Source organism: Colletotrichum lupini, chromosome 1 (genome assembly GCF_023278565.1).
Source record: "Colletotrichum lupini chromosome 1, complete sequence".
NCBI lineage: Eukaryota > Fungi > Ascomycota > Sordariomycetes > Glomerellales > Glomerellaceae > Colletotrichum > Colletotrichum lupini.
Window position 1 is genome coordinate 2,490,236 of NC_064672.1, and position 25,882 is coordinate 2,516,117.

Genomic DNA, 25,882 nt, shown 5'->3' on the forward strand with positions numbered 1-25,882 from the left:
TTCTGTATACACATTCTTTGCTAAAGAAGAAAGTCAAACTTGAACAATGGCTGAAGAATTGAGCAAGAACTTTGAGACTCTCCAGCTCCATGCGGGGTACGTATGCTCTCTTTCATGAACACTGCCCATCACCACCACCACCACCACCACACCGAGCAAGCATGCCTTCGGGGGAGGAAAACAACCTTCCCGTTGCTTTTGGAGCTGTTCGAGACCTGATAACAAGCTGACGTGTGGGGATTGTCGTGTCTCTGTAGCCAGGAACCCGATCCAACCACAAACTCGCGCGCCGTCCCAATCTACGCGACCACGGTTCGTAAAACCTTCCCGACGACGACGAGCAACCAAGCTCTCTTCTCTCGCGAGCGCGGGCGCAAACATCGCAGTGCTGACAGCTGATCTCAATATGTGTAGAGTTTCACCTTCAATGACTCAGCTCACGGCGCGAGGCTCTTTGGCCTCAAGGAGTTTGGCAACATTTACAGCCGTATCATGAACGTACGTCAAAGTCACACTTTCCTCGACAACCTCATGCTATATAGTGTACCAAGCTTGAAAACTGACCGTGCCCTCTTTCCCACTCCTCCAGCCCACCGTCGACGTCTTTGAGAAGCGCATCGCCGCGCTCGAGGGCGGTGTAGCGGCCCTGGCCACATCCTCTGGCCAAGCCGCCCAGTTCATCGCTATCAACGCCCTCGCGCACGCCGGCGACAACATCGTCTCCACCTCGCTGCTGTACGGCGGCACATACAACCAGTTCAAGGTCTTCCTCCCCCGCCTCGGCATCCACACAAAGTTTGTCGACGGCGACCGCGTCGAGGACATCGCCGCCGCCATTGACGACAAGACCAAGGCCGTCTACGTCGAGAGCATTGGAAACCCAAAGTACAACGTCCCGGACCTCGAGGCTATTGCCAAGGTTGCGCACGAGAAGGGCGTCCCCGTCATTGTAAGCCCCCCCCCCTTCCGTCTCCATCGCAAGTTGCACAAACATCAGACGGCAAGCTAACACCGGAAACCCACAGGTCGACAACACCTTTGGCGCAGGCGGCTACTTCATCCGCCCCATCGACCACGGCGCCGACATCGTAGTCCACTCGGCGACGAAGTGGATCGGCGGCCACGGCACCACCATCGGCGGCGTCATCGTCGACAGCGGCAAGTTCAAGTGGGACAACGGCCGCTTCCCGCAAATGACGGAGCCCTCGGACGGCTACCACGGCCTCAAGTTCTGGGAGACGTTCGGCCCCATCACCTTCATCATCCGCGCCCGCGTCGAGATCCTCCGCGACCTCGGCGCCTCCCTGAACCCCTTTGCCGCCCAGCAGCTCATTATCGGCATCGAGACCCTGTCGCTGCGCGCCGAGCGCCACGCGCAAAACGCACTCGCGCTCGCCAAGTGGCTCGAGGCTAGTGACTACGTGAGCTGGGTGTCGTACCCCGGTCTCGAGAGCCACCCGTACCACGAGACGGCCAAGAAGTACCTCAAGCGCGGATTCGGTGGTGTCTTGAGCTTCGGCGTCAAGGGCGGTGGTGATGCTGGTAGCCAGGTTGTCGATGGCTTCAAGCTCATTTCTAACCTCGCCAACGTCGGTGATTCCAAGACCTTGGCTATTCAGTAAGTTCACACCCCTTCACCATGGAGTGAGAGAGTCCAGCAGACTAGAGAAAGCACTTGCTCTCCCTCTCTCTCTCTCTTTTGACCAATAATTCCACCCGCTAACCATGGCCAAAAAGCCCCTGGACCACCACCCACGAGCAGCTCTCCGACGAGGAGAAGACGAGCTCCGGCGTCAGCGAGGACCTCATTCGCATCTCGGTCGGCACGGAGCACATTGACGACATCATCGCCGACTTTGAGCAGTCCTTCAAGAATGCCTCCTCCGCGTCTACCACGGGCAAGCCCGCCCCCGCGGCCGAGACCAAACAGGACGACGCGCCGCTTGCGCCGTAGGTCGGTGACAAGACATGCGCGCGCCTGAAATGATTGGTTTCTGTTTTTTGCCTTGTTTTTTCTGCCAAATGTACGAGAACGATAAAATACCCGTAGAAAAAGCAACTTACGATTCTTGTCTTGCCTGGTCGCCCTGTCTTGATTAATACGTGGCTTTGTTTTGCATGGAGAGAAAAGAGAAAGCCGAAGAAACGCCATCATGCTTGAAACACCCCCTTGATCGTTCCTCGTGCAACATGATCAGAAACACTCGCAAAGTTTTGACCCAGCCAAGTCAGCGTTGCCCAGGCCTGGATTCTCGCGTCCGACGACGTCCGCTGTCGATGTGATAAGCAAGGGACGAGTGGCGCACATCACACATCTGCCACGCCAGTCCATGCCCGGCCCAAGCCATGAAAGATACCTACCCAGGCACACCAGGTACCGAAGATCAGAAAGGAAAATGGATGCGCGTGAAAAAGTGAACCCCTCCTGATCCCTGGTGTCCATCCTCCGTTAAGAAAGTTGTGTGATCAGCCCGGCCTAAGGTAGCTTCCCCCCGTGGCAACTCGCAAAGCACGCAACGAAATGAAACGTGCCGACGCCACAAATTCCTAGCGGGCGGCGCGACGGCATTTTTAGTCTTCGCCTTTCTTGTGTGGATACGCGAAAACACATGTTGCCGTTGCAATGCGATGGAGACCCAGCGATTTGGGCGGCAGATATTCGTGGGGGTTGATAGATACAGGAGCTGAGATGGAGTCACGAGGTTGACGGCTTGACAGCTGTTCTGCGAATATACAACCCTGCGAACAAACCCTCAGAATCGCGGGGACGAAGAAACGTGCGGGATCCCGACAAGGTCTGTGGTTGTAATCCGACCCGGCCAAAAACCGGCGCCGGTGCGAATGAGTAGGTAGCTCCCAACTGGAATGGGCGGGGGGGGATGTTCACCGTCTCCACAACCCCCCGGCGCGCGGTAGACGACCACCGGTTTACTCCGCCAACGGACTCTGATTGGCCGAGAGAGGTTCGCTGCATTCAACGACGCCTCTTGTCTTGCTCTCTGACTGTGTGTGTGTGTCCCATCCCCATCCAAGCTCCAAATCCCACGGCCCGCCGATTTTAGCTATATTCCTCGCCATCCCACCTCGAAGAACATCACGGAAATCCTCCCCCGCCCTCTCGACAAAGTCTCCTTTCGTCTCCCTTTTGTAACCCCGTCTCTTCTTGCTTGTCGTTCTTACTTCCGAATACCCTCCCTCGCCCAAGAACCACCCAACGGATATTCTCGGTCGACACCGCCCCATCTAGCAATGCGCCTCCTCGCAACCCTCGCCCTCGCGGCGACATCAGCATCCGCCGCCTCCCTGACCCTCTCGATCCCCTCCTCCCAAGCCCTCCCGAACCCCTACACCCTCCCGCCGTCGACCCACGCGACGCTCTCCTCCCTCGGCGCCACCTTCTCCGCGCCCCTGTCCGTAAAAAACACGTTCGTCTTCCACAACCTCACCGGCGGCGGCGGCGGCAGCGGCAGCGCGGGCTCCTCCTACCTCGTCGACATCCACTGCGCGACCCACGCCTTCGCGCCCCTGAGACTCGATGTCGATGCCGAGGGCGGGCTGGCGGCGTGGGAGACGTACCGCGGTAACGATTGGGATAACAAGGGCGAGGCGTATGCGGCCAAGGAGTTCGAGGGCGGCGCGAAGGGGTTTGAGGTCAGGGTGTTGGGGCAGAAGAATTATTTCTTGGAGAGGAGCAAGTGTGAGTATTTTCTCTTCCCGTCTTTTTTTTCCCTTCGTCCCTATGACCTCCTATATGAATGTAATAGTGTTGGGGTTTGTTTGGTGTCTATGGCGAGGAAGCCGAGCTCCCAGAGCTGTCGGCACTTTTCACGACGCGCACCTCTCTCCCGAGATATCGAATCGATCGGGGAGCACAGAAAAACGCTGACAACCCAAACCTCGCAGTCTCCATCCTCACCATCCTCAAGAACCCCATGATCCTCCTCGGCCTCATCAGCATGGGCATCTTCCTCGGCATGCCCTACCTCATGGACAACAGTACGTTCAAAAACCCGAAACCTCTTCCCCCGTTCCTCGACGGAAAAGTCATCCTAACACGAACCGTTTTTTTAGTGGACCCCGAAATGCGCGCCGAGTTCGAAGAACGCCAAAAGAGCAACCCGATGAACTCCCTCCTCGGCGGCGGCGGCGGCGGGGGCGGCGACGCGAACCCCATAGCCAACTTTGACATGGCGGGCTTCCTCGCCGGCACCGGCAGCAGCAGCAGCAAGAAGGAAGAGTCTTCCGGTTCTGGTGCCTCGAGCGGTGGGGCTGGTGGGAAGAAGGAGAAGGGCGTGCGGAGGTGAGAGAGAGTGTGTCGTGGAAGAGGGAAGTGATGCGGGGGAGGCAGAGTACAATTACACGGTTGCTCAAGATTGTTATCACGGCTCCTATAAGACACGGGGTACAGCCTACGGCGCTTCTTAGACCTCGATTCCCTATAAATTACGTTTTACGAGCTTTGGCGAAGTAAGGATATCGGAAGCCCGTACTACCATTAACACTTTCTTGCGTGTCGTTGGGCTGGTGATCATACCTTACCTCGGGCAACCCAGGTATACGTGAATCCGTCCGCAACACCGGTTCTCGTCACCAGCACAGTAGGCGCCCGTTTTTGTGGGCGGGCCAGGTCAGACTACGACGGTGGAGTGGTTGAAGCAACGTATACTCCAAGGAAGTCGAGGTGGCGCCGGCCGAGAGGCGCGAGTTGAGTGGTCCGTATCCGTCATTGCCTACTTATTTTCGTGTTTCTGTTCTGCTACTGATAGTAGTATCAAGATTGGATCTGCAATGCTACAAAGTTATATTCGTCGTCACACAGGCTGATGCATCATAGCGTTCGTCTGAAAAGGCAAAGAGACATAATGTTCAAATGCAACAGGGGCTCTTTTTACTCATGAGAAGAACGCATATTAGACGCAGTGATGCCCCCCTGAAACCCGCCCTAGTCCATCCCTTTACCTGCCAACCATTCTCTCATGATCCATTTAGTAAGGTACGTTAAAATTAGCTGGCCGTAATCCAGTATCAGTCACTTAGAAGTCACCTCCAAAGTCGTCACCACCGCCGAAATCATCATTGTCCTGTCCGTCGTCTGTACCAAAGTTAGCAATTGTTCAAATATCAAGCCTTAGACTCAAAGGGTGCAACTTACTGTATCCATCAGCGTACGCCTCCTGCTGCTCATCATTGATGTGATCCGCAATCAGGGCACCGCCAAGCAGACCGGCACCGGCACCGAGCGCAAGACCGCCCGCCATACCCATGCCGCCGCCGCCGGCTTTCCGACCGCCGCCCATTCCACCCATTCCACCCATGCCCCGGCCGTAGCCCTGCTGCTGGGGATATCCGCCATAGCCCTGCTGCTGAGGGTATCCTCCGTAACCCTGCTGAGGCGGATAGCCGCCATATTGCTGCTGAGGGGGGTAACCGCCATACTGCTGCTGCTGGGGCGGGTAGCCGCCGTATCCTTGCTGCTGGGGGTACCCTCCGTACTGCGGCTGGGCGTGGCTCGAGCTGCCCATGCCGCCTGTCTTGGCCTTGCCCAGCAGCTTTCCCAAGAAGCCGCCGGAGCTCTTTCCCCTTGTCTCTTGCGCGCGGGGCGGGAGCTGGTCGGGGAACGGCGACTGCGACTGCTGGTGTTGCTGCTGCTGGAGGTTGTAGCCCGGCGGCATAGGGGAGTGGCTGCCGCCGCCGCCGCCGCTACGAGCGCGGGCTTCCTCCTCGGCCTGGAGCTGGCGGGCTAGGCGCTCGTCCTCGGACATTGTGTTGGAGCCGCCTGCGCCGGGCGGCTGCGGGGTCGAGGACTGGTTCTCGTAGGGGTTGCCCTTTTGGTCGTAGGGGTTGTGCTTTTGGTCGACCGGCGGCGTCGGGTGGTCGCCGGGGCGCGGGGCGTAACCCGGAGGGGGGCCGCCCGGGTGCCCGTCTTCTGCTGGTGGGGGAGGGGGAGGGAGGGCAGGCTCTGTCGGCTTATCCCATTGAGATTGTTTGGTGTGGAGGTTTACGTAGAACCTGGAGGTGCGTTTGTTAGCGTCGGCGAGCATAATGAAAGAGAGACAGATAGTTATTGAGGTAGTGATGTCTGAGCTTACCATTCTTTGTACTGGTCGTTCCATCTAGCGATCCAGCCGGGAGGAACCTCGGGGGCCTTGGGAGGCGGGGGACCCGACGGGGGAGCGAAATCGTCGGCCATGTGTAGTATAGTAAAGTCAGGCGCAGAAGTGGTAATGCTGCTCAGATGCGATTAGAACTTCTCGGTGGTGCGAGACCTTTCAATCGGTCGATGGGGTTCAGGGTAGATTGTTTGGTGTAGGTGAATGAGTTGTGGGTGTGTATATCTATGCGAATGGACGAACAAAGTTTCTTAGTCTCGACAGCTACTTCAGATAACTCGAGAAATCTTTGTAGAGGGAAAAAGGTACCAATGTTCGAGGTTGGGATGAGATGGGATTTTGGGGGAAGGGAAGAGGGAAAGTATTGCCTCTTACCTCTTACCGCGGGGTGTCAGGTGTTGTAATGGGGAGGCGCAATAGGTCGATTGGAGCTGGGCGCGGAGGGCCGGGATTACGTCTTTCAGTTTTGGAACGGTTCCCTTCCCCCCTCCTCTAGCTAAACGGAGGAAACCTAGACCGCGTACCCAATAACACCCCGACGTTTCCGCTGCTCCCGCCTTCCAGAGGCATCTTGGCGGATAATTAGTGGAATAAGGAAGTAATTCACAGAGGCTTCGTGTCTTCACTCACTGAACCTGGCACCTTCTCGAACGGTACGGCGAGCATGGAGATCACAGTCGCTGCTGTCCGTCGTGTCGATGACATGATGTGCTGGCAGGGTGCCAAGCTCGGATAGAGGACCAGAGGCACAAAGGGTACGGATAGATAGCTAGACAATTACCTACGTAAGGCAAAGTCAGATCGCAGCCGGGCTCTAGTCCCCTTCGATCCCGTTTCTCGAAGCTGCTCTCACTGCCACTGTGTGCCTATCTCGCCTCTTCCAGTCCAGTCCAGAGTCCAGTCCCATCCTGCGGGTTCCATCTTGGCTATGCTGCAACAGCATGATGCGAGCTGCTGCGAGCTGCAAAGCACAGCCCCTCCCTCTCCGCTGATGCTTGTCCAGCGGATTTACCTAGGTGCCCCTCACGCCGCCGCCCCTCACCTGTGGCCCCCCCGCCCTCTCATACCTCTCTGCCAGTGGCCACTCTGCCTGCCTGTTCGCTTTCCCACTGCGACCCGGGATGCCGGAGAGCCGATGCGCAAGGCAACGTATCTGACAAGTCCCTCTGCAGCGTAAAACAAGCTTTCTTATACCCCGACGGTACCCCTCCCCGTCTGCAGTAAAACCGATTCCCCTCCAAAAAAGCCACCTCAGGTCCAACTGGAAACGTCTCGCACAAGGCCCGTCAATGATGGAGCCCCAAGGTGCCGAGGAGTTTGACCCTTCGCTCCAGTGTTCTCATACCTTGTTAATAAGGTACTTTCTTTGAATCTTTGAATGGATGGCAAACAAGTAATCATTGACGACGCACAAAAACTGTGGCTGGTGACATTTTTACCCTCGTAGTTTAACTCATCATATGGCAAAGTGACTCTTCTGCCTGCTTGACAATCGAATAGACGGAATCATCAGGCGAAGTACAAGTGACCCAGCCCATCTCTTCCCCCGGTGTGGCGGTGCCCTCCAATACCTGATCATCAACTTCAACCCTCGGGTCGTGATGCTCACACATGCCAAAGAGCAAAAGTGAGAGGGCCAACAACCAAGCCCCCTGCACCAATGCTAGCCCATTTCCCCCATCCCGCTCCGTTTTCAAGAGAACCACTTCTCCTGGGCGAAGGCGTTGACCTTTGGGGATTGCGAAGACACCTGTGGCGCAGCATATCTCAGGTTCTTGGCATTGTCACTTCCAACTTCATGGCCCCAATTCAGCAACTCACACAGACGTACGAATCCACAAAGGCCGGTCATCAGGTTCATCACCATATAACGAGGAAGAAGTGCCACCAAGAAAAGCAAGGTTCCATCGAAAAAAGGGCCCTACCCTCAGGCGTCTATCCCATCTAGACACATAAGCACGCTAGTGCAGGCAAAACTCCTGGTTCCTCTCAAGTATACAATTTCTCCAAGTGCTGTAACAAGCAAAAGCAATAACTACAGGTATCGTGAGTAAGACCTGCCTCATGGCAGGCCTCTCTCGTCCCGTCTCCTCTCTCCAAAGAGGTAGGCCGCCTCCATGCAGTAGGCGCCACCTCCGCTGGCCATCCGCCGCTCGCTGCCGTAGCAGATGACGACCGCATCCAGAATGCCACTGAGAATACCTTCCATGGCGCCCATGACCGAAAATCCAATAAAACTGGCTACTATGCCAACCACGTATGCGTACGCCGAGCCCCGTACCCCCATTCCGTCCGGCAGAGCGATAGAGAGCTGCTTCGCCGTCATGACCCATCCTGCAAAACCGAGTCCCGTTGCCATGATGAACCGTGTCGCATATAGAAGCATCTTAGCGAGCCGATAAGGAAGTAAAGGGGAGTGACTGGATCGCCGTGTGCTGAACACATGCGGTGTCAGGGTTGTCGTAGGGCGTTGTGGGGACAAGAAGTCCATCTGGCTGAGGCCGCGAGCCGCCGTGTGGAGATTCTGGGAGTGAATCGCTCCGTAGGTTATGGTGAGAGGGTTCGTGAGCGCTGCGATGGGCGTCGGAATCCACATGGCAGCAATGTGCTGCAGGATATTAGCCATCCTGCGTGGCAGCACGAGCAGCGGCGCCCGGATAAGCAGCGCAATCAACGTCGACTCGCAGATGCTGCCAAATATGGTCGTCGTCGCGTGGTTGAGCGCGGCCGTGACAATCTCCGCCGACGTTGGGGCCGGCGCCGCGTTGCGGTGGAAGTACCATTGGGATACTGTCGCTGCTGTAGTCGCCCGTTGCACCGCATTGATGACTCCAATCGTCCACATGTACATCAGCACGAACCAGATACCCAGCCACCAGCTGGACACGCTGATGATGAACCTGGCAAGTCTTCTGGAGAAGTATCCTCCCAAGAAGATTCTCGAGAACATCCACATCCAGACCCAGGTCCACGTCACTATGATTGCGAGACAGCTGAAACCCAAGATGAGGAGTGCCGTGTTTGCTGCAAGAATTCTCGTGGAGAACTCCAATATCTCAATCGCCTGACGGATGGCGTTGCGGCCCTGCCAAGCCATGTACACCCAGACACAGGCTGCGATGCCAGGGACAAGAGCAGCCCATCGCATCGCTCGATCTTGGAAGCTGGCCCCATGTGATCTGCCTTCATAGCTAGAAATAAAGGGGTATAGTGTGAATGAAAACATGATGATGGGTACTGCAACAAGAATCACCATTGCCACCGGCCTGGCAAAGGATCGAAGCGCCGCGAGCCACACAAAGGATACCAGGATCGAAATGAGAGTATCCACAGCGAGCATGTGAAAGGATGCTTGTAATGTTGTATAGACGGTGTCACCCCATCCCTTCTTGGGCGTGCCTGTGTGTAGCCAGACAAGCACAAATGTAGACACCAGACCGGCAAGCGCAATAAGGAAGATCCAGGCAAAGAACGGGTCATACTTGAAGAGTTCTCCTTCGATCAAGGGGACAGTGGCAGGCAGGGCCTCATCGTCGGAGCTGGCTCGGCGGGCCTCGTCAAAGTCATCTTCTCGAGTAGCTTCCCTCCTCAGTGGGAACTTGCGGTCTCCGGACTTGGATTGAAACTTCTGGAAGGCGGGCGGGCTCGAGTCCGTGGCCGCCTCGTTCAGCAGCGACGCAGATGGGTCGTCGTCGTCCATGATCTGGGAATCTAGCCCAATGTCGACCATTTTAGGATTCGTATCTGACTCCCGGTCGGAAGTTTCTCGCCGGACATCCTCCGACTCTTCGTCTATGACATCCCTCCCACGATTCCGTCCACTGAAGCTCCTCGTACCGTTCCAACTGCTGCGAATACCTCTCCGCAGCCCGCGATCCTGGTATCTTCGGCCCGGTGTTTCGCTGCTCTGTTCCAACGAGCCGCGGCTAGCGTCTGGTTCCGTCTCGGAGCTCTCTGCCATCTTGCTCGCGGCGGCCACGCGCCGAGACATGTGGAGGGCGGCCATATCCGCAGCCTCGCGATCCCTCTCGTCTTCTTCGTCCTCCTCCATGTACTCATCGAGCGTGCTGTGGAATAGCGGTGCATCCTGGGCGGCGGACATGCGGGAGGCAAAGCCCATTTGACCATAACGCGAACCGCCCGTCTGGTAGGGGTTTCCTCCGTAGCCTCTACCTAGGAAGGAGCGCCCGCCATTTCGAGGAGGGCCCCGCGATGACCAGTCGTTCGGTTGCCGTGGTGGGTTCTCGTTGCCTTGATCTTGGCCCGCAAAGTTGGACAGTCGGGACTGTGATTGCGCCAGAAACCTGGACGCATCTGGGGGCGAGTCAGTTAGTTGACCGCCATCGCTAGGCGTCGCCGAGGATGGTTCAGCAGCGGTGTATGAGACTTACATTCCGAGAACATGGTGCTACCGATAGCGAGGACCTTGTCCCCTCAGAAAAAGTTTGCGTTCTCTTGGGAGGTGGCAGAACAGGAACGCGGGACGTCGGGGCAAATAAGTGTCGGGCTGGCGAAGGTCCTATGAATGATGATGCCGGACAAAGAGCGAACGGCTGGAATGTTTGGGTGCCGGCGGCGGCGGTGGACACTAATGGTATACGCAAACAGAACGTTGGAAAGAGACGGGTCGACGGCAGTTCCTGCGGATGGCCTATTCTTGGACCGGAGAGAATGCCACCTTTGAGATAAGGTAAGGACAATAATTCTGATCAAGCCCGGAGAGCTGGTGAGAAGGGCATCTGCACCGGGTTCTGGGAAGAGATATGAATCAAAGGTCATGCGGTACGGACGAAGAGGTGAAAGGTGCCTAGGCCGGTGAGTGACTGATGGAAGTGGACCGGGCCAGTGAGGGAACTAGGTGGGAAAGTACATGGATGGCCGGGGGGGGGGTTGCCTTGGACTGGGATGCCCGTGGAAATCCCACCACCCAAGGTACCTACCTACCTTAGGTAACCCAAGGCTTTACCCGCCTGTTGCTGTTAGGCAGCGCGGACGCTGATGCAGCCTAAGCAGTGGCACACAGATGGCACACGACACCTGCGACACCGCCCACACGACAATGACAAGGCACCTTTTACCTGTGAACCCTTCCTACCGGGTACCTACCTCACTAACAATCCAGCCACTCACAACGTCGATACCTAGGGAGGCAGGCAAAGCAGGGGGACGTGGGAGCCACCCACGGGCTGCGGCCGGCACTCATCGGACTTGTCGTGGTGGGCGATAAGGCGGTAAGTTGGCGGATGCATTGCAGCATTGCAGCATTGAGGGGCCCGGATTGCCTGAGATGGCATGGCTGCGGGTTGGCGGGCTCCTCCCAGTTCCATGTTCGCCTTGATCTAGGAACTCCGAGAAGCGCATAGGTATCCGTACTCCATACAGCATGAACCCAAGGGAAAACCTACATGAGCTAGAGCACGTCTTTCAACTTGTTGCACCTTGTTTTTTTTCTAATGCAGTTATATGGCATCTGCTTCTCATACCCAGTGGAGCGAGTACTTCAGGCATTGCGGTTCATCTGCCCGCCGTCTTCCATTCTTTTCCTACCTCATGTGTATTGTGAGATTCCAAAGACTCTTAACTGCTGCTTCCTGCATGGCACTGACATGTCCTGGCGCAAGACCAGCAACTAAGAAGGCACTTGGCCCGAATGAACTCCAGTCCCGAGTCATGCAGTCCTGAGTAAGTCTGTCATTTCCCCAATTATCGTCAACTGACAATCACCACAGCTGGTCGCTGTTATTTGTTGCTGATGCTGCTGCTGCTACCTTACCTAAGGTACCTAGGTATTGGTACTCTGCGAGTCTGCGCAACCAAGCGGCTCGCCTTATCGCTAAGCACTTGCGTCACTGATAACACCATGCCAAATCCCTGCCGCCCTTTCCCTGGTCATCAGTCCTGTTTAAACTGGGGCTCTGTCGTCTTCTCAGGTCTAGCCTGTGACAGGGGGAGGGGACGCCATCTTAAACACTGACCAGCGTGATGCAACTCGCCATTTCTTGCAGAGCAGCACACTTCCATCTCCGATTCCACCTCCCAGAGATCCTTTAGAAAGCAGTTCGCACAACCTAATCCGAAGGTCATCTTCCACTTGGATAAGAGACAGGTCGCCATCAAAGACATCCCCGAGGTCCAAACATCATTTCTCGGGAACCACGCGGACACCGAACATTGAGAACAGACGACATCCCTTCTCTTGCCAACCGTTTCCCAAACATCCCACTCAATTCGCCCGTCTCCCTCAATCGGAGCCGACGCAACCCCCCCTCCCAGTGCCCAGTGTCCACCCCTTGTCGGACGTGAACTTCTGAACACGTGCTCCGATAACCGACAGCTGTTTGAAGCTTTCCAACATCAGACCAACCGACAACCACCAACAACACCACCACTGCACTGCTAAACCACAACCATACACGGTCCCCTTCCATTCCACCTCTTCGAAACCATCCATCCCCAGCAGAAACGGTCTCGCGGGCCAGCCGTGAGAGACAATCGAAAAAAGAAAAAGGCACAGCTATCTATCTGCCTGGAAGCGAAAAACCACAGACCTCTGCATCGAACCTCGCTCACACGCACATACTTCCTCCTCCTCCTCCCGCCTCACTCGAAGCCACAGACCGCAAAGGCCATGTCGTCTCCACCATGGGACTACATCGCTAAACTCGTCTGCATCGGCGACTCGGGCTGCGGCAAATCCTCCCTCACCATCCGCCTCTGCGAAGGCCGCTTCTCCCCGCACCACGACGTGACAATCGGCGTCGAGTTCGGCTCCCGCATCGTCCCCGTCGGCCCCCCCAACACTCTTCCACCCCCTCCCCCGGCCCCGGAACCAAAGACGAACCCGGACGGCAGCGCATCCTCCGCCGGCCTCCCCGAACCCCCGCGTATTTCGGCCACCGCCGCAGACCAAGGGCCCCAGAAGCACATGAAGCTCTCCCTCTGGGACACCGCGGGCCAGGAAACTTACAAATCCGTCACGCGCTCCTACTTCCGCGGCGCCAGCGGCGCCCTCCTCGTCTTCGACCTCAGCCGCAAACAAACCTTCCAGCACGTGACCGACTGGCTCAACGACCTGCGCCAGATCGCCGAGCCCGACATTGTCGTCATCCTCGTCGGCAACAAGGCCGACCTCACCCAGGGCGAGGACGGGGACGGCAACAACAAGCGCGAGGTGACAAAGGACGAGGCCGAGGAGTGGGCCAGGAGGAATGGCGTCTTCGAGTACGTCGAGACGAGCGCAAAGAGCGGCGAGAACGTCGAAAAGGCGTTTATGCGCGTCGCCGAGAGGATATACAATAACATCCAGGCCGGGAAATACGACCTCAATGATCGGAGGTCTGGCGTCAAGGGGCCGAGTGCGGGGGGCAATAAGCAAGTGAGGATAGGGGGCGACGCCAATAAGGGCTCCGCCGGCGGCTGTTGTTAGATGTGCCGCGAAACGAACCGAAAACAAAAGCATACACGAGAAGGATAGTGATACCCAGACGACCATTAGCAGCAGCTTTTTTCTTCTTCCTTCTTTCGCATTCAGCAACCTCCTTTGTACTACTACTTTTTTTGTAATTATAATGTATGGTCAATGGGCTGGTCAACTCACGATGAGAGAAGGAAATAGTAGGAACAAGGAACAGATTTCATATTGCATTATGTACGGAAGTTGTCATCCCGTCAGTTTTGGCTTTCCCCAAAGCTCGAAAGGCCCCCATCTTGCCACCGTTTTTATCGCCCATATCCCTACAGAGACAGAAAGAGTTGGGTAGAAAAGCCGAGTCGTAAAAAAAACCTCGGCCGTTCAAGTGCATGATTCCCCGTGGAGGAATCGTTCTAATACAATCTTTGGTTTGACTCTTTGTCAGATTTAGTCAGAGATTCTCCAGCTGTCGAACCACTTCAAGTAGCTGTATTGCTTGTTGTTGCCCGTCATGCCGAAGCAAATGGGGCTGAAGAGGATGTAGAGACCAATGATGGTCGCGTACAGGACGCCGTACACTCCATACTGGAAGACCTGGTTCTTGTTGCGGAGGAACCAATCGGCCAAAAAGCCAAAAGTAAGGATAGCGAAGTACAGCGCAGGGTAGTAGTGGTGAACGTAGGTGACACGGGCCATGACGACGAAGGGGAGGTAGTGAAGGAACCAGCCAGCTACGGGGTACAGGCCGGCGTAGTGGATCTGGTCAATCTCCTTCGAGTTCAGGTCGTTGTAGCCGCGTTGCCAGCGGATCAAGTACCAGACAACGACGAGCCCGAAAACACCCAGGCCGGCGGTAGAGCCCCAGTAGACCAGAGGGTTGCCGAGGAGGAAGTACTTGACAATGTTGTCATCCCAGCCACACATGCGCAGACCAACATTGAGAATGGGCCACTGCCACCATTGCGAGGCCAGGTCGTCTTGCTTATCGGGGTCGGGCACAAGGGCGTTGTTGGAGGTCATCATGGCAACGTTGAGGTGGATGAAGTCGTGGAGGAAGGGGGACTTGTAAGAGCCAGGGTCACCAGGCGGAACTATGCCAGTTAGCAAGCTGAACAAGATAGACAGGATTCATAGCTTTGACTCACGCTTCTCGTTCCAGTGTGCCTCGACGTTCCAGTGGGTGTACGAGTCTCTGGGGTTGTTGGTCTTGGTGCAGGTCACCTCAATCTGCTTGAAACCCCACTGAGGCAGGTTAACGTTACCAGCGCGGAGGTAGCAGCCAAGGACCGGGTGTCTCAAGCGGAATGCCGTCGTCAGAGTGCGGATTCTGCTGCGATCACGGGAGGCGACATCACGAACGACCTCGACAGTCCAGTGGTCCTTGTCGTCACCAATAGTCAAGTTGCCGTAGCTGGAAACTTCCTTATCGGACTTGGTCATAGGAGCAGCGATCTCGTGGGAGTGAAGGTTGCGGCCGGTCTGGGCGTGGATGAGACGGATCGTCTCGCCGTCGCCAATGAATCGGGGAGGGGCTTCGGCGTCGTAGTCCGCGTCCGCACGGTTAGGGTAGAAGAACCAGTCGTTGTTGGCATCCTTGTGGTGGTAGCAGGTGACCTGCTGCTGATTAGAGCCCTCGGGGTATGTCTGGACGTGGGAGTGCAAGAGGCCACCACCGTATCCCATGTTCTTGATGGTCGCGCGCGATCCGTAGGCGATTTCCAAGGGGCTGTTCTTGCCGACCTCGGTGCCCTTCAAGTTTGCCTGGAACAAAGAGCTCATTTGCGCATCACCGGGACCAGTGTGGTCCAGAATGGCAAAGTGGAGGGCGAAAGAGAGCATGTAGACCAGGAACGGGACGATAATGAGGCCAACGACGCGGGTGACAACGTGGGCGCCCAGTGTGGTGACGGGCATCTTGGTGTTGCCGAACTTGGTCCAGAGATCCTCAATGGTGTACAGGCCGACGAGGGAGGTGACGAAGAGACCGACGAGCTTGACACTGCATACGCAGCCAATGCTGAGACCAGTCATGAACAGCCAGAAGAACCACTCGGGCTCGAAAGCATCGTTGCGCTGGTTGTGGAACTTGGCCCAGCAGAGAACGGTCGCAACAGTTCCGAAGAGCAGCATCGAGTCGAGAAGGATGAAGCGGCTGATGGTGGTGTACGAGTTCTCGCAAAGGACCATGAGGGTAACAAGCCAGACAGCGGGACGTCTGAGGTTCAGCTCGCGGGCAGTGTAGTAGGCCATGGGGATGCAGAGAATACCGAAGAGGGCGTTGAAAGCTCTCATGAAGGTGTAATCGACATCCTCGGGGTATTTTTCTCCAGACTTGAACTCGAAAGATCCGTTGTAGCCAGCGAGAACACCGGAGAGGCCAACGAGCATCTTGCCCAAGGGCGGGTGAACGTCGAAGTAGTATTCATGCTTGATGTAGTGAGATCCGAACTTTCCAAAGTGGGCCTCGTCCCAGGTAACGATGTCGCTGATGCCAATCCTCCAGAGTCGGGTGAAGATGGCGACGGCCGTGAAGATGATGGGGGCGATGATGGGCTCCCATTGATCGAGGAAAGAGCTCTGCTGAGGAAAAAGATGAACGTCAGTCCCCGAATAGATGCACCAAAGCTAGTGATAGTGTAGAGAGGGAGGCGCTTACCTTCTTGACAAGCTGCTTCTTGTCGTCGATTTCAGGGGCAGCCGTTATGGGGACGGACTGGCCCTGGGGGACGGCTCGTCGTCTGACGCCATCGCCCACGTCCGCGCCGGACGCGACAATGGGCTTTTCGGTAGCCATGGCTGTTGGTGAGACCAGTCAGCAAACGGAAAGGCGGCGTATGGAATGGGTTGGACGGGAGTAGAGACTGACTCTCGAAATGGGATGACCGAATGCGTTGATGAAGGCAGGCTTCAAGGGGGTGTGCGCAGGAAGAGTGGAAGTCAAGCTCCAGGAACAGGAGCTCTGAGCCCCTGGTTAGTGATCGGACGAGTCAAGACTAAAAAAAAAAAAAAAAAAAAAAAAAAGCCCGGGAGCAAGAAAATGTGGGAGAATTGAAGAAGGTAAAGAGAAGCCGCGCAAAAAGAGAATCAGCGGGTTTCTCTTGAGGCACAGGTGTTCTGCAAACCAAACCAGCTCATGAAAAAGAAGGTGAGGTCAGTCAGCTGGGGGGGGAAGAAGAGAGAAAGGGAAAGCTGAGAAAAGGCACCCAGAATTACCAGGGAATCATGCAATTAATATGGAGGTGCCCTTTGGCCAGGTGGGAATTTTTTGGTGAGGTCTGAACTAAATCGGGAGGAGCTGGGAGCTGGGATTCTGGGTAGGAGAGAGCACCCTTCGACCCTTTGGAACCCCCTTGCGGCAACACGAAATAAATGCCAACTATGCACCAACAGACACGGTATCCCTCCCTTTCCACTCCGACCACACTTTACGCGAATCTCGTCCCTAGCAAGCTGGGTTCGATGGCCGTGATCTATTGGCTCAGCTGTCCTCAAGCGGCCTTAAGTGGCCTCAAAGCGGATTTCTTACGCCGCATACCTTGGGCAGGCCGCGCAGGTCCTCTCGATGGAATGGCCTGAATGGCCCGGGAAGGACCCCAAATAGCCCCTCTGTTACCCCCTGCCCCCACAGGCTACCTTACCTTACAGCTGCCTACCCCTGAGGTCCGACAGATGGGATCCCCACGCGGCTCTCGCTCTCGACGATCAATGTCAATGTCGATGGAACCTGGAATCCCACTCCTTGCATTCACATTACTACGTACGTCTGCCTATATTCGGTTCCGACATCGTGACATCCAAGACTACGGATACATCATACCTCATTTACACCTTACCTTCCACACGGGATATAGAGCAGCATCATCTTCTTCAGCCTGGCATCCAAAGCATCGGGAGCAATACAGCTTGGACGCGCCTGCAGCCACCTTATGAGGCGTTCAGTTTCCTCCACAATTACTATCCTAGCGCCATAGCAAAGACCAGACGACACGACACTTGTCAACTTTGTTTCTTCCATGGACAAACACATAGGCCACAGCTACGAAAGATGCAAACCGCTCAATGTTCTGTCTTCATGACAGCTGTGGCTCAGCCGTGGTTTCTGACTGCGCTAACCCTTCCGGGCCACTCAATAAGCCCCCGCTTTCGGAGCTAACCGGAAATGCCAGTGCGCATCGTCCATTCAATCCCATCGGCCCAGAGAAGGAGACCATCGGCCGCCGTGTGGACTCGATCTCGGCGATTCGGGGAAGTCGACGGTGGTGGAGGCCTGCGCCGTGTAGATTGCCCGCAGATGCGGTGGTTCTCCAGCGAGGTAGAGCAGCCTCCGGAGAGCATAGTTGCACGGGACCAAGGAGTACTCTCACCGGCCGCCACAACCGAACGAGAAAGTGCTTGTTACTTCTTCTGTCCTGTATGACGGAGCGCAAAGCCTTTACTGGCATCAGTCACCTACTTGCCTACATACTTCTCACCCAAAGAAGTAAAGGCCGGGAAGACCTGATTTGTCGCCGGGAGTCCGCCATCGCGGTGTTTCTTCAGAGAAGGGGGAAAAAGAAAAGGGGGTCACTGCTTCTGCCCACACACTCTCTCTCTCTCCCGGTTCACCTCAGACGCTGGACCAGTCACCAATCTAAGTCACCATCGCCTGGGCGCGGCCCATCTGCCCCGCCGAGTCAAGCCTCTCTCTCGCTCTGCAGACTGCAGCATGCTGAAGCCCGCATGCGGAAACGCCAGACAGCTGCATCACATGTCTTTTTTCGTCCCTACTCTCTCGTCCACTCCGTAGTGTTTCCCCCCTCCTTGGCTGGTCCCGGTCTGATCCATAACACATTGTCGGCACAGACAATCATTGCTAACAATCGCCCCATTGCGGTGCAAATGTACATGTCCCAGAGACTCTCTGACACCTGATCTGGACTCAAATCAAGCCTCAGGTTTCTCTTTCCAAAAGAAAACCCCCACTGCGTCCACCATTCTGGATCTGAACCGTCTCCGCCGACGCCGCCGACGAGAAAGAGCGGATTGCATTAGGGGTCTCGCCCGTCTTATGTCATCGCTCCTGCATCCAATCGTCCGGTCCCGTACCACATCTAGCACCACCGACCACCACCACACTACTACAACCACCACCACCACCACTCCGACCACCATTACCACCGCTACTTCAAATATCCTTCCCGCGGTGCCCCGACCATCCAATCCTCGCCTCCCCTCCTCTCGATCTTGTCGCCCTGGATGTAGCAGACCTCCCCTGCTGCGCGTTACTTTCTACAAATCCGGCTCGGTCCCCCGACTCACATCTCCGCCGATACCTCCTACCTCTCAATGTCGTCTCTGGTGTCCGACTTCCTCATCAACCCGGTCCTCCGACAAGCTCGGCGCTTTTCAGAGATCTCGAGATCAACCTTTGTCTCCGAACGGGACTCTTCGTCCGACCCTGTCGCCGTCCCGAGCGACGTGAATAGTCCCGCAACTCGGCATGCGATTGTTGCGCCACCCGAATCCACTCCGGCACGATCACTCGACATTGCGACACTACCGCCGACAGTCGACGACGAGCACCCTCAGTCTCCGGCTCCCCTAATTCAGAGCCCCCCATCATACACGATGGCCGCCATGCCACCTACAACACGGGAATCTCTACCCGCCGACGATGGCATGGGTGCGATGCGAAAGCGTCTACTCGACATCCAGTCACAAGATATCGCAGCAGACGACAAGGCCCGGCTTATGCATGAGGCTTTGATGGAGGGTTACCGCAAGTCTCGAGACGCTCCCCGCCAAGGTAACGCGCCGGCAGCCAGCGTGATAGCAGCAGGGGAAGCATGGGAACAGTCAGTCCCGATTGCACCTCTCGAGTCGTTAAAGTTTTGGCAACATGCGATAGGGGAGCCGTCCTCGCCAGAAAAGTTTATCCTGACCGCCGACGATGTTCGGCCCACGTACGCGGCCGCAAAGCTTGCTACAAGAGAAGAACCCGAGGGTGCTGTGATTCTTGGCTGCCAACATTACCGCCGCAATGTCAAGCTGCAGTGCTCGACTTGCGCCAAGTGGTATACTTGTCGTTTTTGCCATGACGCAGTCGAGGATCACACTCTTGTCAGGAAGGAAACCAAGAATATGCTCTGCATGCTTTGCGCCACGCCCCAGAAAGCATCAGACGTTTGCGTGAACTGCGGGGAGACTGCAGCCCGTTACTACTGCAACATGTGCAAACTGTGGGATGACCATCCATCCAATCCCATTTACCATTGTAACGACTGCGGTATTTGCCGACGAGGAAGAGGCATCGGGAAGGACTTCTTCCATTGCAAGGTAATTGAATGATCTGTAGCCAGAGTGTTTCTTGGACGGCCGCTAACATGTGGTTTTAGAAATGTTGCGCATGCATCTCGATATCTATTCAACAGTCACACAAATGTATCGAACGCTCAACGGACTGTGACTGTCCTATTTGCGGAGAGTACATGTTTACATCTCCCAAGCCAGTCGTATTTATGGGGTGTGGTCACAGCATTCACCAGAAGTGCTACGACGAGCACATGCTGAGATCATACAAATGTCCCATTTGCAACAAGAGTTTGCTCAACATGCAGAGCCAATTCCGCCAATTAGAGCTGGCTATACTTGCCCAGCCAATGCCCCCTGAATTTAGGGACACCCGCGCCACAATCTTGTGTAACGACTGTAGCGGCAAGAGTTCCGTCCCTTACCACTGGCTCGGTCTAAAGTGCGCGATTTGCACTTCTTACAACACGGTAGAAATTCAGATCAGCGGCGGAAGAGAAGAGACGCACGCGACACACGCCAATCACGTGCCCGTCACGCCGGCAGCAGTCACGCCGGCTCTTCTATCTCCTGCGCTTCCTACCCCCGTAACGACACAAGCAGCGGCTGCTCCGGCAGGAATGGACATACCGCAGGTCGGCAGGCGACGACATTCGTCTCATGCTGGTCCCGAGGCACGTCATCTAATGTTGGATCGCTTTGCCAGGTCAGCCTCGCCAGCAGTCACACCTGGTATGCCATTACCAAACGCACCAAATGCTGCCATCGAGGAAGAAGAAGACGAATCAGAGAATGACATTCTCAACTTATGGGGACGGGGTCATGGTGACTCGGACAGCGACACCATGTCGACAGACGTGGACGAAGAAGACTCGGAGGGAGAGGACGATGACGATGACGATGATGATGACTATGAGAACGAGATCATGCTCATCGGACATCGGTAACCTCGGCTACGATGCAATCATGATTTAAACGATGAGGTGCATCTGCAAGAGACGGATATAAGATTGGCGCACTGGGTTTTTGCGATGGTCGCATGGTTTGGACATATGGGTCGTCAAGGTCATCGTGGGCATATTACTAGCTGGTTGGGTAAGGGTTAGTCGGCGTTTTTAGGATAGCAGAGTTTGTCAGCCTCGGATGGCACTGCTGGGTTCTTTCTCGTAGCCCTCGGAAACTGGGCCTTATTTACGTTTCCATAATAGACAAAAACTAAGAATGACAAGCAACGCAAAATGCCTGACCTGAAACGCCTATTGTCCATGAATTCCCATCCTTCTTGCCCCTTGTCATAACTTTCATAGCAGACTCTGCAATTTCGAGACAAACGCTTACTGACGCCTCCGCGATGCGATTTGGGCGTCGACCTCCTGGGATTCCTTTCTAAGCTCCTTCACAACGGTCTATTGCGATAGTCTAGTCAGTGTCATGTCTACTTTGGGCTCGATAGATAGATTATTATTCTTACGGCAAGAGCCTCTGGGTTCACGCCATTCTCGATCATGGAGATGCAGATCGACAGGGTGCGGCGGTCCAGGTGGCAGTTCTTTTCACACGTTCACGTTAGCATGGAGTGGGACTTTGAGAGGATGGTAGTAGGTGGGCGTCGCAACTGACGAGGATGGTAGAGATCTCATGCAAGATGTCGACAGCCTGTTGGGCCGCGGCCTGCTTCCCGCTTCGGTCGTCGGCGGGCATTTCCGTATGGTGTTTATTGCTGATTGCGAGATTGTATGAGTGAGATGAAGGTTATTGAATGGACGTCGCTTTGTTTGACGGGAGCGGGGCCAATCAACTTCAGTGAATAACGGCAGCCTGTGAGGTGCTCGAGGTGGATGTCTTAGTCGGACGGAGTAGAGAGTCGGCAGGGGCCGAAGTTGCCTATTAGGAAAACGCGTCTGAAGAGTGGCCCCGACGCGCCGGGCGAACTAATGGCAGGGGTTGACTGGGCTAAAGTGGGCAACTACCGGAAATGGGGCCCATCTTTTTTTGTATGAAGCCGCGACTGACCGAACTTTTTCACCTTTCTTAGTCCGTTCAGTCTTCCGTCGCTGTCTCACTCTTTGCTTTATCGTCATGACCTCGAATTTGCTGCAACAGTCAGCTCATGTTTTCTGACAGCTGCGTACCTCATTGTTGTTGTTGTTTCCAAACTACTAGCTAGGCACCCTTCTACGCATGACCACGGATCGTTCATAGCCCGCCAGGCTTTTCCATCTTTCTTCGCATGATGAAGCACACCCCACCGCTCTCTCACGATATGCCCAGTTTCCCACGAATACACTACTTAGACTTACGGGAAACGAACGGGTCTAATGGCTGACGCACGGGAAGAGACAAGCCGCTTATATGGCCCCCCAAAAATCACTATTATTCCTCATGAAGGAATTGAAGATGGACCACCTCAACTGCATATGAGCCGGGTGCCAGGTCAAGGTGAGCGGGTGCATCGGGCCGGATATAGCTTCTCACATTTGCTGACCTTCCGATAGCCCAAGCTCTTCGTATCATACAGGCTCCTGAGACCCTTTACCCTGCCTCTCGCTCAACGGAGCTGGCGCCTTCTTCAACACTTTGGGATTCCCAGCGAGTGCAAAGACGATGGCTCTTCAACGCTCACCCAGAGGCTTTCGCGGGCAGCTCCGAAGCTTCCAGCTTTCTGTACGAAGGACTCGCTCAGCTCATGCGGCCTGATGCCGCGCCGACGACTCAGCCACTTATGACAATCAGTCAGATGGCAGATGTCACCAATCACACGCGGGTCGTGCCCGTCCCCGTACTGGCCACGGCTGCCGGCGAGTCGGGTGAGCTCCTCCGTCTGTCCAAGATTGAGGAGACAAACTGGCAATGGGGCGAGAACGAGAGCCCAACGCTTCGGATGTTGAGCATCGACCAGCACGACAAGGAAGAATCTGTCTTGTGGTCGAGCGATGGAGCCCCGATTCTGCAGATCAAGCCTGCGCTGAGCTTGGTCCGGTTCGAACCCACGAGGTGGCTGCTGGTGCAGAAGCGGACTTCGACTACCATTCTTCAGCCGGATTACCACAAGATTCCTGTTTCAGAACGCCCGTCGGGGATTGACCAGGCTATCGAGCGCCCATCTCGAATCAACCCGAGACCTGTCCTCACCATCTCCTCGGAGCAGACTGGAGGCTTTGCGCATTCTGATGTGTCTTTCAGCTATGGCTCGCAGAAAAAGCCGCCTCAGCTGGCCATCATAGACGAGTGCGGCTACTACAGTGTCTGGGATGTCAAGGGTCGAGACATGGTGGGATCCAGCGGCTTGCGTCCAAAGCTCCGGCATTGTGGCCACATTCACTTGGGTGTTACGGAGCAGCTCCCCGACGAGGACTCGCCGGCTTTCCGCGCAGAGCCTCATGGCGTGATGTGGATCGGCGCGGCCGGCCCGGGTGTAGATCTTTGGGATGTGCCCGAAGGGCAAGATGTCGATGCAGGAAACGACCTGGCCGCCCTGACGTCGAGGTCCAAAAAACTCGTCATCTGGAACCGCGTAAAATTCGAGATCATTGATATCAAAGACTCGACGTTCCGAAAGAGCTTGGTCATACTCAAGACGGACGAGCCAGACCACATACTAGACGTGAAGCCAAATCCCTTGAACAGGAGTCAGATCTTCATCCTCACGACCTCGGGTTTCTTTTGGATCGAGACGTCGTCTTCAGGGACGACAGCCAACAAGGCAGGCGGACTCTCCATTCTGCAATCCTTTGCACACCTCAGGGGCTCGGATGCGGACGCTCTCAGGCTCACCGTGCATCACGGCGGTTCGGAAGCAGGAAACGAAAAATGCACAGTTTTCATCTACTCTGACAGATCTCCAGAGGTAGATGTTTACTGGTTTTACGCGCCTGAAGACACGGGATTGCCACAGTTTGAGCACCATATCATGAAGCTCACGGGCGACGCGACGAAGCTTCAGAGTTTGTGCCCAGTGCCGGCTTTCCTGAGAAACCCCTCCCCTGCAACAGCCAAGGGCCCAGGCTTAGAGTACCTCAACCATGACATCCGATTCCAGCAGCTGTTCGTTCTTGGCAGGGACCTCAGCTTGAGCCAGAGCCTCTTTGCGATCTCGGCCGGCCCTGATCTCGATGTGGTGGCTCCCGATAACAGTCGCGAGTGGTCAAGAGACGGGCGCAGACAGGCGCATAACAAGAGGCGACGACAGTTCCTGCAGCATTTTGAAGGTACTTTTGTCGTTCCCGATGGCCTGGGTGATATGGATGAGCTGGTGCAGCGCCGCGCCAATCGGTACCAGGAGCTCATGGAGAGTGAGCAGGCAGGAGAGGAAGCACAGCTTAAGCAGCGGTGGCCTAGAGGTCTGAACTTGGACCAGCTCGTATCCCGCGTCAATGTTTCCATCGAGTCGGTCATCATGGCGTCAGAGCAAGCTACCATTGAGGGTCCTCTGTCTGTATTTGAAGCCATACGGGAAGCAGCCGTCAACTGTCTGGAGACTGAGGGCGGGTACATCCCGCTGCACACTTTGTAAGTTTGGATCTTCCCATCATGGCTTTCATGCACTCATTAGTGTTAGGCACGAATACGAAAACACCTTTGAGGCGCCTCCTGTCTCCCATGAGGCAGTAGCAGCGTGGGACTCTCGCTTCCAGGAGATGATGAACGCGCAGACCGATCGTGTCATCGCACAACCTCTCACGTCGCAATTTCTACACGGCTTGGAAACATTGTCACCCCTCGCAGACATCCGCGACCAGCTCGAGGAGATGTGGAGTCCAGCGGGCCTCCCGCCTAGAGCACAGCAATCACGGAATGTCGTGCTAGCAGAGACGGCCGAGGCCATCGCTCGATCCCTCTTCGGTGTGGCCGTACTCGACGCGAACCTCCCGACCAGAGAAGACGAGTCCCCCACCTGGGTTCCCGAACCTCCACCACTACCAGTCCGGCAGCCGAGCCAACGCTCAAGTCAGCGCTTCTCATCGTCACCCGCAAAGCGTAGCCAACTATCGTCAAGCCAGCGACTCTCACTCTCTCCGACCAAACTAAGCCAGCCCCTAAGCCAGAGAATTTCTCTATCGCCAACCAAACGCGTCCAAGCCCTCGGCCACCGCCTCTCCTTCTCCCCTTCCAAAGGCGCCCGCTCCCAGCCCTTTGACAACGTTCCCCCCTCATCGTTCCCCTTCCCCTCCTCGGGGCCCCTATTCTCCCAGTCCTCCTCCGCCGCCCCCTCCTCGAGCTTCCCCGACGCCGCCCCATCAACACCAACGACACCCGCACCCACCACAATCGCAACCACGGCTCTCCAGCGCCTGAGCATGCTCGCCGAAGACATCAACACCGCAGACCCCCCCGCCCGCCAACACAAAGTCCTCGCCTACTGGCCCACAGCCCGCGGCGTCAGCACGGAAGGCTACGTCTCCTCCGTCCTCGCCTCCTCCACAAAGCACATGGACGTCCTCAACGAGCGCCGCCACCGCGCCGAATCGCGCCGTCGCAAGCGCAAGTCGCAGTTCCTCGGCGCGTCGTCGCAGCACGGGTGGGCAACGAGCGAGATGGACGACGTGTTCGAGTCATCTGGGCCCGGGTCCGGGCCCGCGACGAAGACGAAGATGCAGGCGGCGACGAACACCGGGTCCGAGTTTGCACCGCTGTTGCCGCCCTCGACGCAGCCTCTTCCCAAGCTTGCGCCGCCCGTCATCGGCTCGAGCCAGTTTCCGCCCGTGCCGTCTTCTCGGGCTATCTTCTCGTCGCAGATGCCGCTCGTCATGTCGCAGCCCATGGCTGGGAGGCACGGGATGCGGTCGCCGGGGAAGAAGAAGAAGAGAAAGTCTGGTTTCTAAGGGTCCCCGGGATATGGGAACAAAAGGTTCGCCTTGGATCACTGTATTGGAGATTTTCGCCTGTGTCTTTCATAAATGCTACGGTCGTGTCGGAGATATACCATAATCCCCCCCTTTTTGGGGGGGTGATGATGAGCTGTTCCTCAGCTCGATGCAAATTACTCTCAACAAAACTCACTTAAGCCCTCTCACCTTTTTTTTCCTCTTCATCTCGCATCCGTGATAAGTCTCTGCATCTCAACCCCCATCAT

General features: G+C 56.0%; 9 protein-coding genes across 9 annotated transcripts; 5 read left to right on the forward strand and 4 right to left on the reverse strand.

Moving 5' to 3' along the window:
- Positions 1-46: 46 nt before the first annotated feature.
- CLUP02_00693 (O-acetylhomoserine aminocarboxypropyltransferase/cysteine synthase) lies at positions 47-4,425 on the forward strand (the record flags this gene model as incomplete). Its single annotated transcript, XM_049279740.1, has 15 exons — positions 47-96; positions 161-206; positions 262-312; positions 415-498; positions 590-949; positions 1,026-1,618; positions 1,738-1,950; positions 2,213-2,266; positions 2,328-2,414; positions 2,552-2,661; positions 2,719-2,795; positions 2,850-3,005; positions 3,091-3,697; positions 3,799-4,300; positions 4,332-4,425. The coding sequence occupies 15 exons, from the start codon at positions 47-49 to the stop codon at positions 4,423-4,425; spliced, it is 3,084 nt and encodes a 1,027-aa protein (XP_049135697.1).
- A 608-nt stretch (positions 4,426-5,033) lies between these two features.
- CLUP02_00694 (uncharacterized protein) lies at positions 5,034-6,815 on the reverse strand (the record flags this gene model as incomplete). The annotated part of the gene is made up of 5 exons (XM_049279741.1): positions 5,034-5,092; positions 5,153-6,009; positions 6,090-6,227; positions 6,486-6,541; positions 6,741-6,815. The coding sequence occupies 5 exons, from the start codon at positions 6,813-6,815 to the stop codon at positions 5,034-5,036; spliced, it is 1,185 nt and encodes a 394-aa protein (XP_049135698.1).
- Positions 6,816-8,172: 1,357 nt separating this feature from the next.
- On the reverse strand, positions 8,173-11,437 carry CLUP02_00695 (uncharacterized protein; the record flags this gene model as incomplete). Its single annotated transcript, XM_049279742.1, has 5 exons — positions 8,173-10,424; positions 10,502-10,543; positions 10,583-10,964; positions 11,077-11,115; positions 11,279-11,437. 5 exons carry the CDS (start codon positions 11,435-11,437, stop codon positions 8,173-8,175), a joined length of 2,874 nt encoding a protein of 957 aa, XP_049135699.1.
- Positions 11,438-11,563: 126 nt separating this feature from the next.
- CLUP02_00696 (Ras family protein) lies at positions 11,564-13,536 on the forward strand (the record flags this gene model as incomplete). Its single annotated transcript, XM_049279743.1, has 8 exons — positions 11,564-11,669; positions 11,732-11,792; positions 11,840-11,888; positions 11,929-12,040; positions 12,116-12,240; positions 12,292-12,389; positions 12,445-12,591; positions 12,657-13,536. The coding sequence occupies 8 exons, from the start codon at positions 11,564-11,566 to the stop codon at positions 13,534-13,536; spliced, it is 1,578 nt and encodes a 525-aa protein (XP_049135700.1).
- A 432-nt stretch (positions 13,537-13,968) lies between these two features.
- On the reverse strand, positions 13,969-16,656 carry CLUP02_00697 (dolichyl-phosphate-mannose-protein mannosyltransferase; the record flags this gene model as incomplete). The annotated part of the gene is made up of 5 exons (XM_049279744.1): positions 13,969-14,612; positions 14,667-16,101; positions 16,178-16,317; positions 16,388-16,488; positions 16,649-16,656. The coding sequence occupies 5 exons, from the start codon at positions 16,654-16,656 to the stop codon at positions 13,969-13,971; spliced, it is 2,328 nt and encodes a 775-aa protein (XP_049135701.1).
- A 924-nt stretch (positions 16,657-17,580) lies between these two features.
- CLUP02_00698 (uncharacterized protein) lies at positions 17,581-18,432 on the forward strand (the record flags this gene model as incomplete). The annotated part of the gene is made up of 1 exon (XM_049279745.1): positions 17,581-18,432. The coding sequence occupies one exon, from the start codon at positions 17,581-17,583 to the stop codon at positions 18,430-18,432; it is 852 nt and encodes a 283-aa protein (XP_049135702.1).
- Positions 18,433-18,846: 414 nt separating this feature from the next.
- CLUP02_00699 (CHY zinc finger) lies at positions 18,847-21,028 on the forward strand (the record flags this gene model as incomplete). The annotated part of the gene is made up of 3 exons (XM_049279746.1): positions 18,847-19,739; positions 20,036-20,541; positions 21,018-21,028. The coding sequence occupies 3 exons, from the start codon at positions 18,847-18,849 to the stop codon at positions 21,026-21,028; spliced, it is 1,410 nt and encodes a 469-aa protein (XP_049135703.1).
- A 115-nt stretch (positions 21,029-21,143) lies between these two features.
- On the reverse strand, positions 21,144-21,510 carry CLUP02_00700 (mitotic-spindle organizing protein 1; the record flags this gene model as incomplete). The annotated part of the gene is made up of 3 exons (XM_049279747.1): positions 21,144-21,215; positions 21,281-21,358; positions 21,430-21,510. 3 exons carry the CDS (start codon positions 21,508-21,510, stop codon positions 21,144-21,146), a joined length of 231 nt encoding a protein of 76 aa, XP_049135704.1.
- Positions 21,511-22,226: 716 nt separating this feature from the next.
- CLUP02_00701 (uncharacterized protein) lies at positions 22,227-25,631 on the forward strand (the record flags this gene model as incomplete). Its single annotated transcript, XM_049279748.1, has 3 exons — positions 22,227-22,248; positions 22,305-24,318; positions 24,368-25,631. The coding sequence occupies 3 exons, from the start codon at positions 22,227-22,229 to the stop codon at positions 25,629-25,631; spliced, it is 3,300 nt and encodes a 1,099-aa protein (XP_049135705.1).
- Positions 25,632-25,882: the final 251 nt, after the last annotated feature.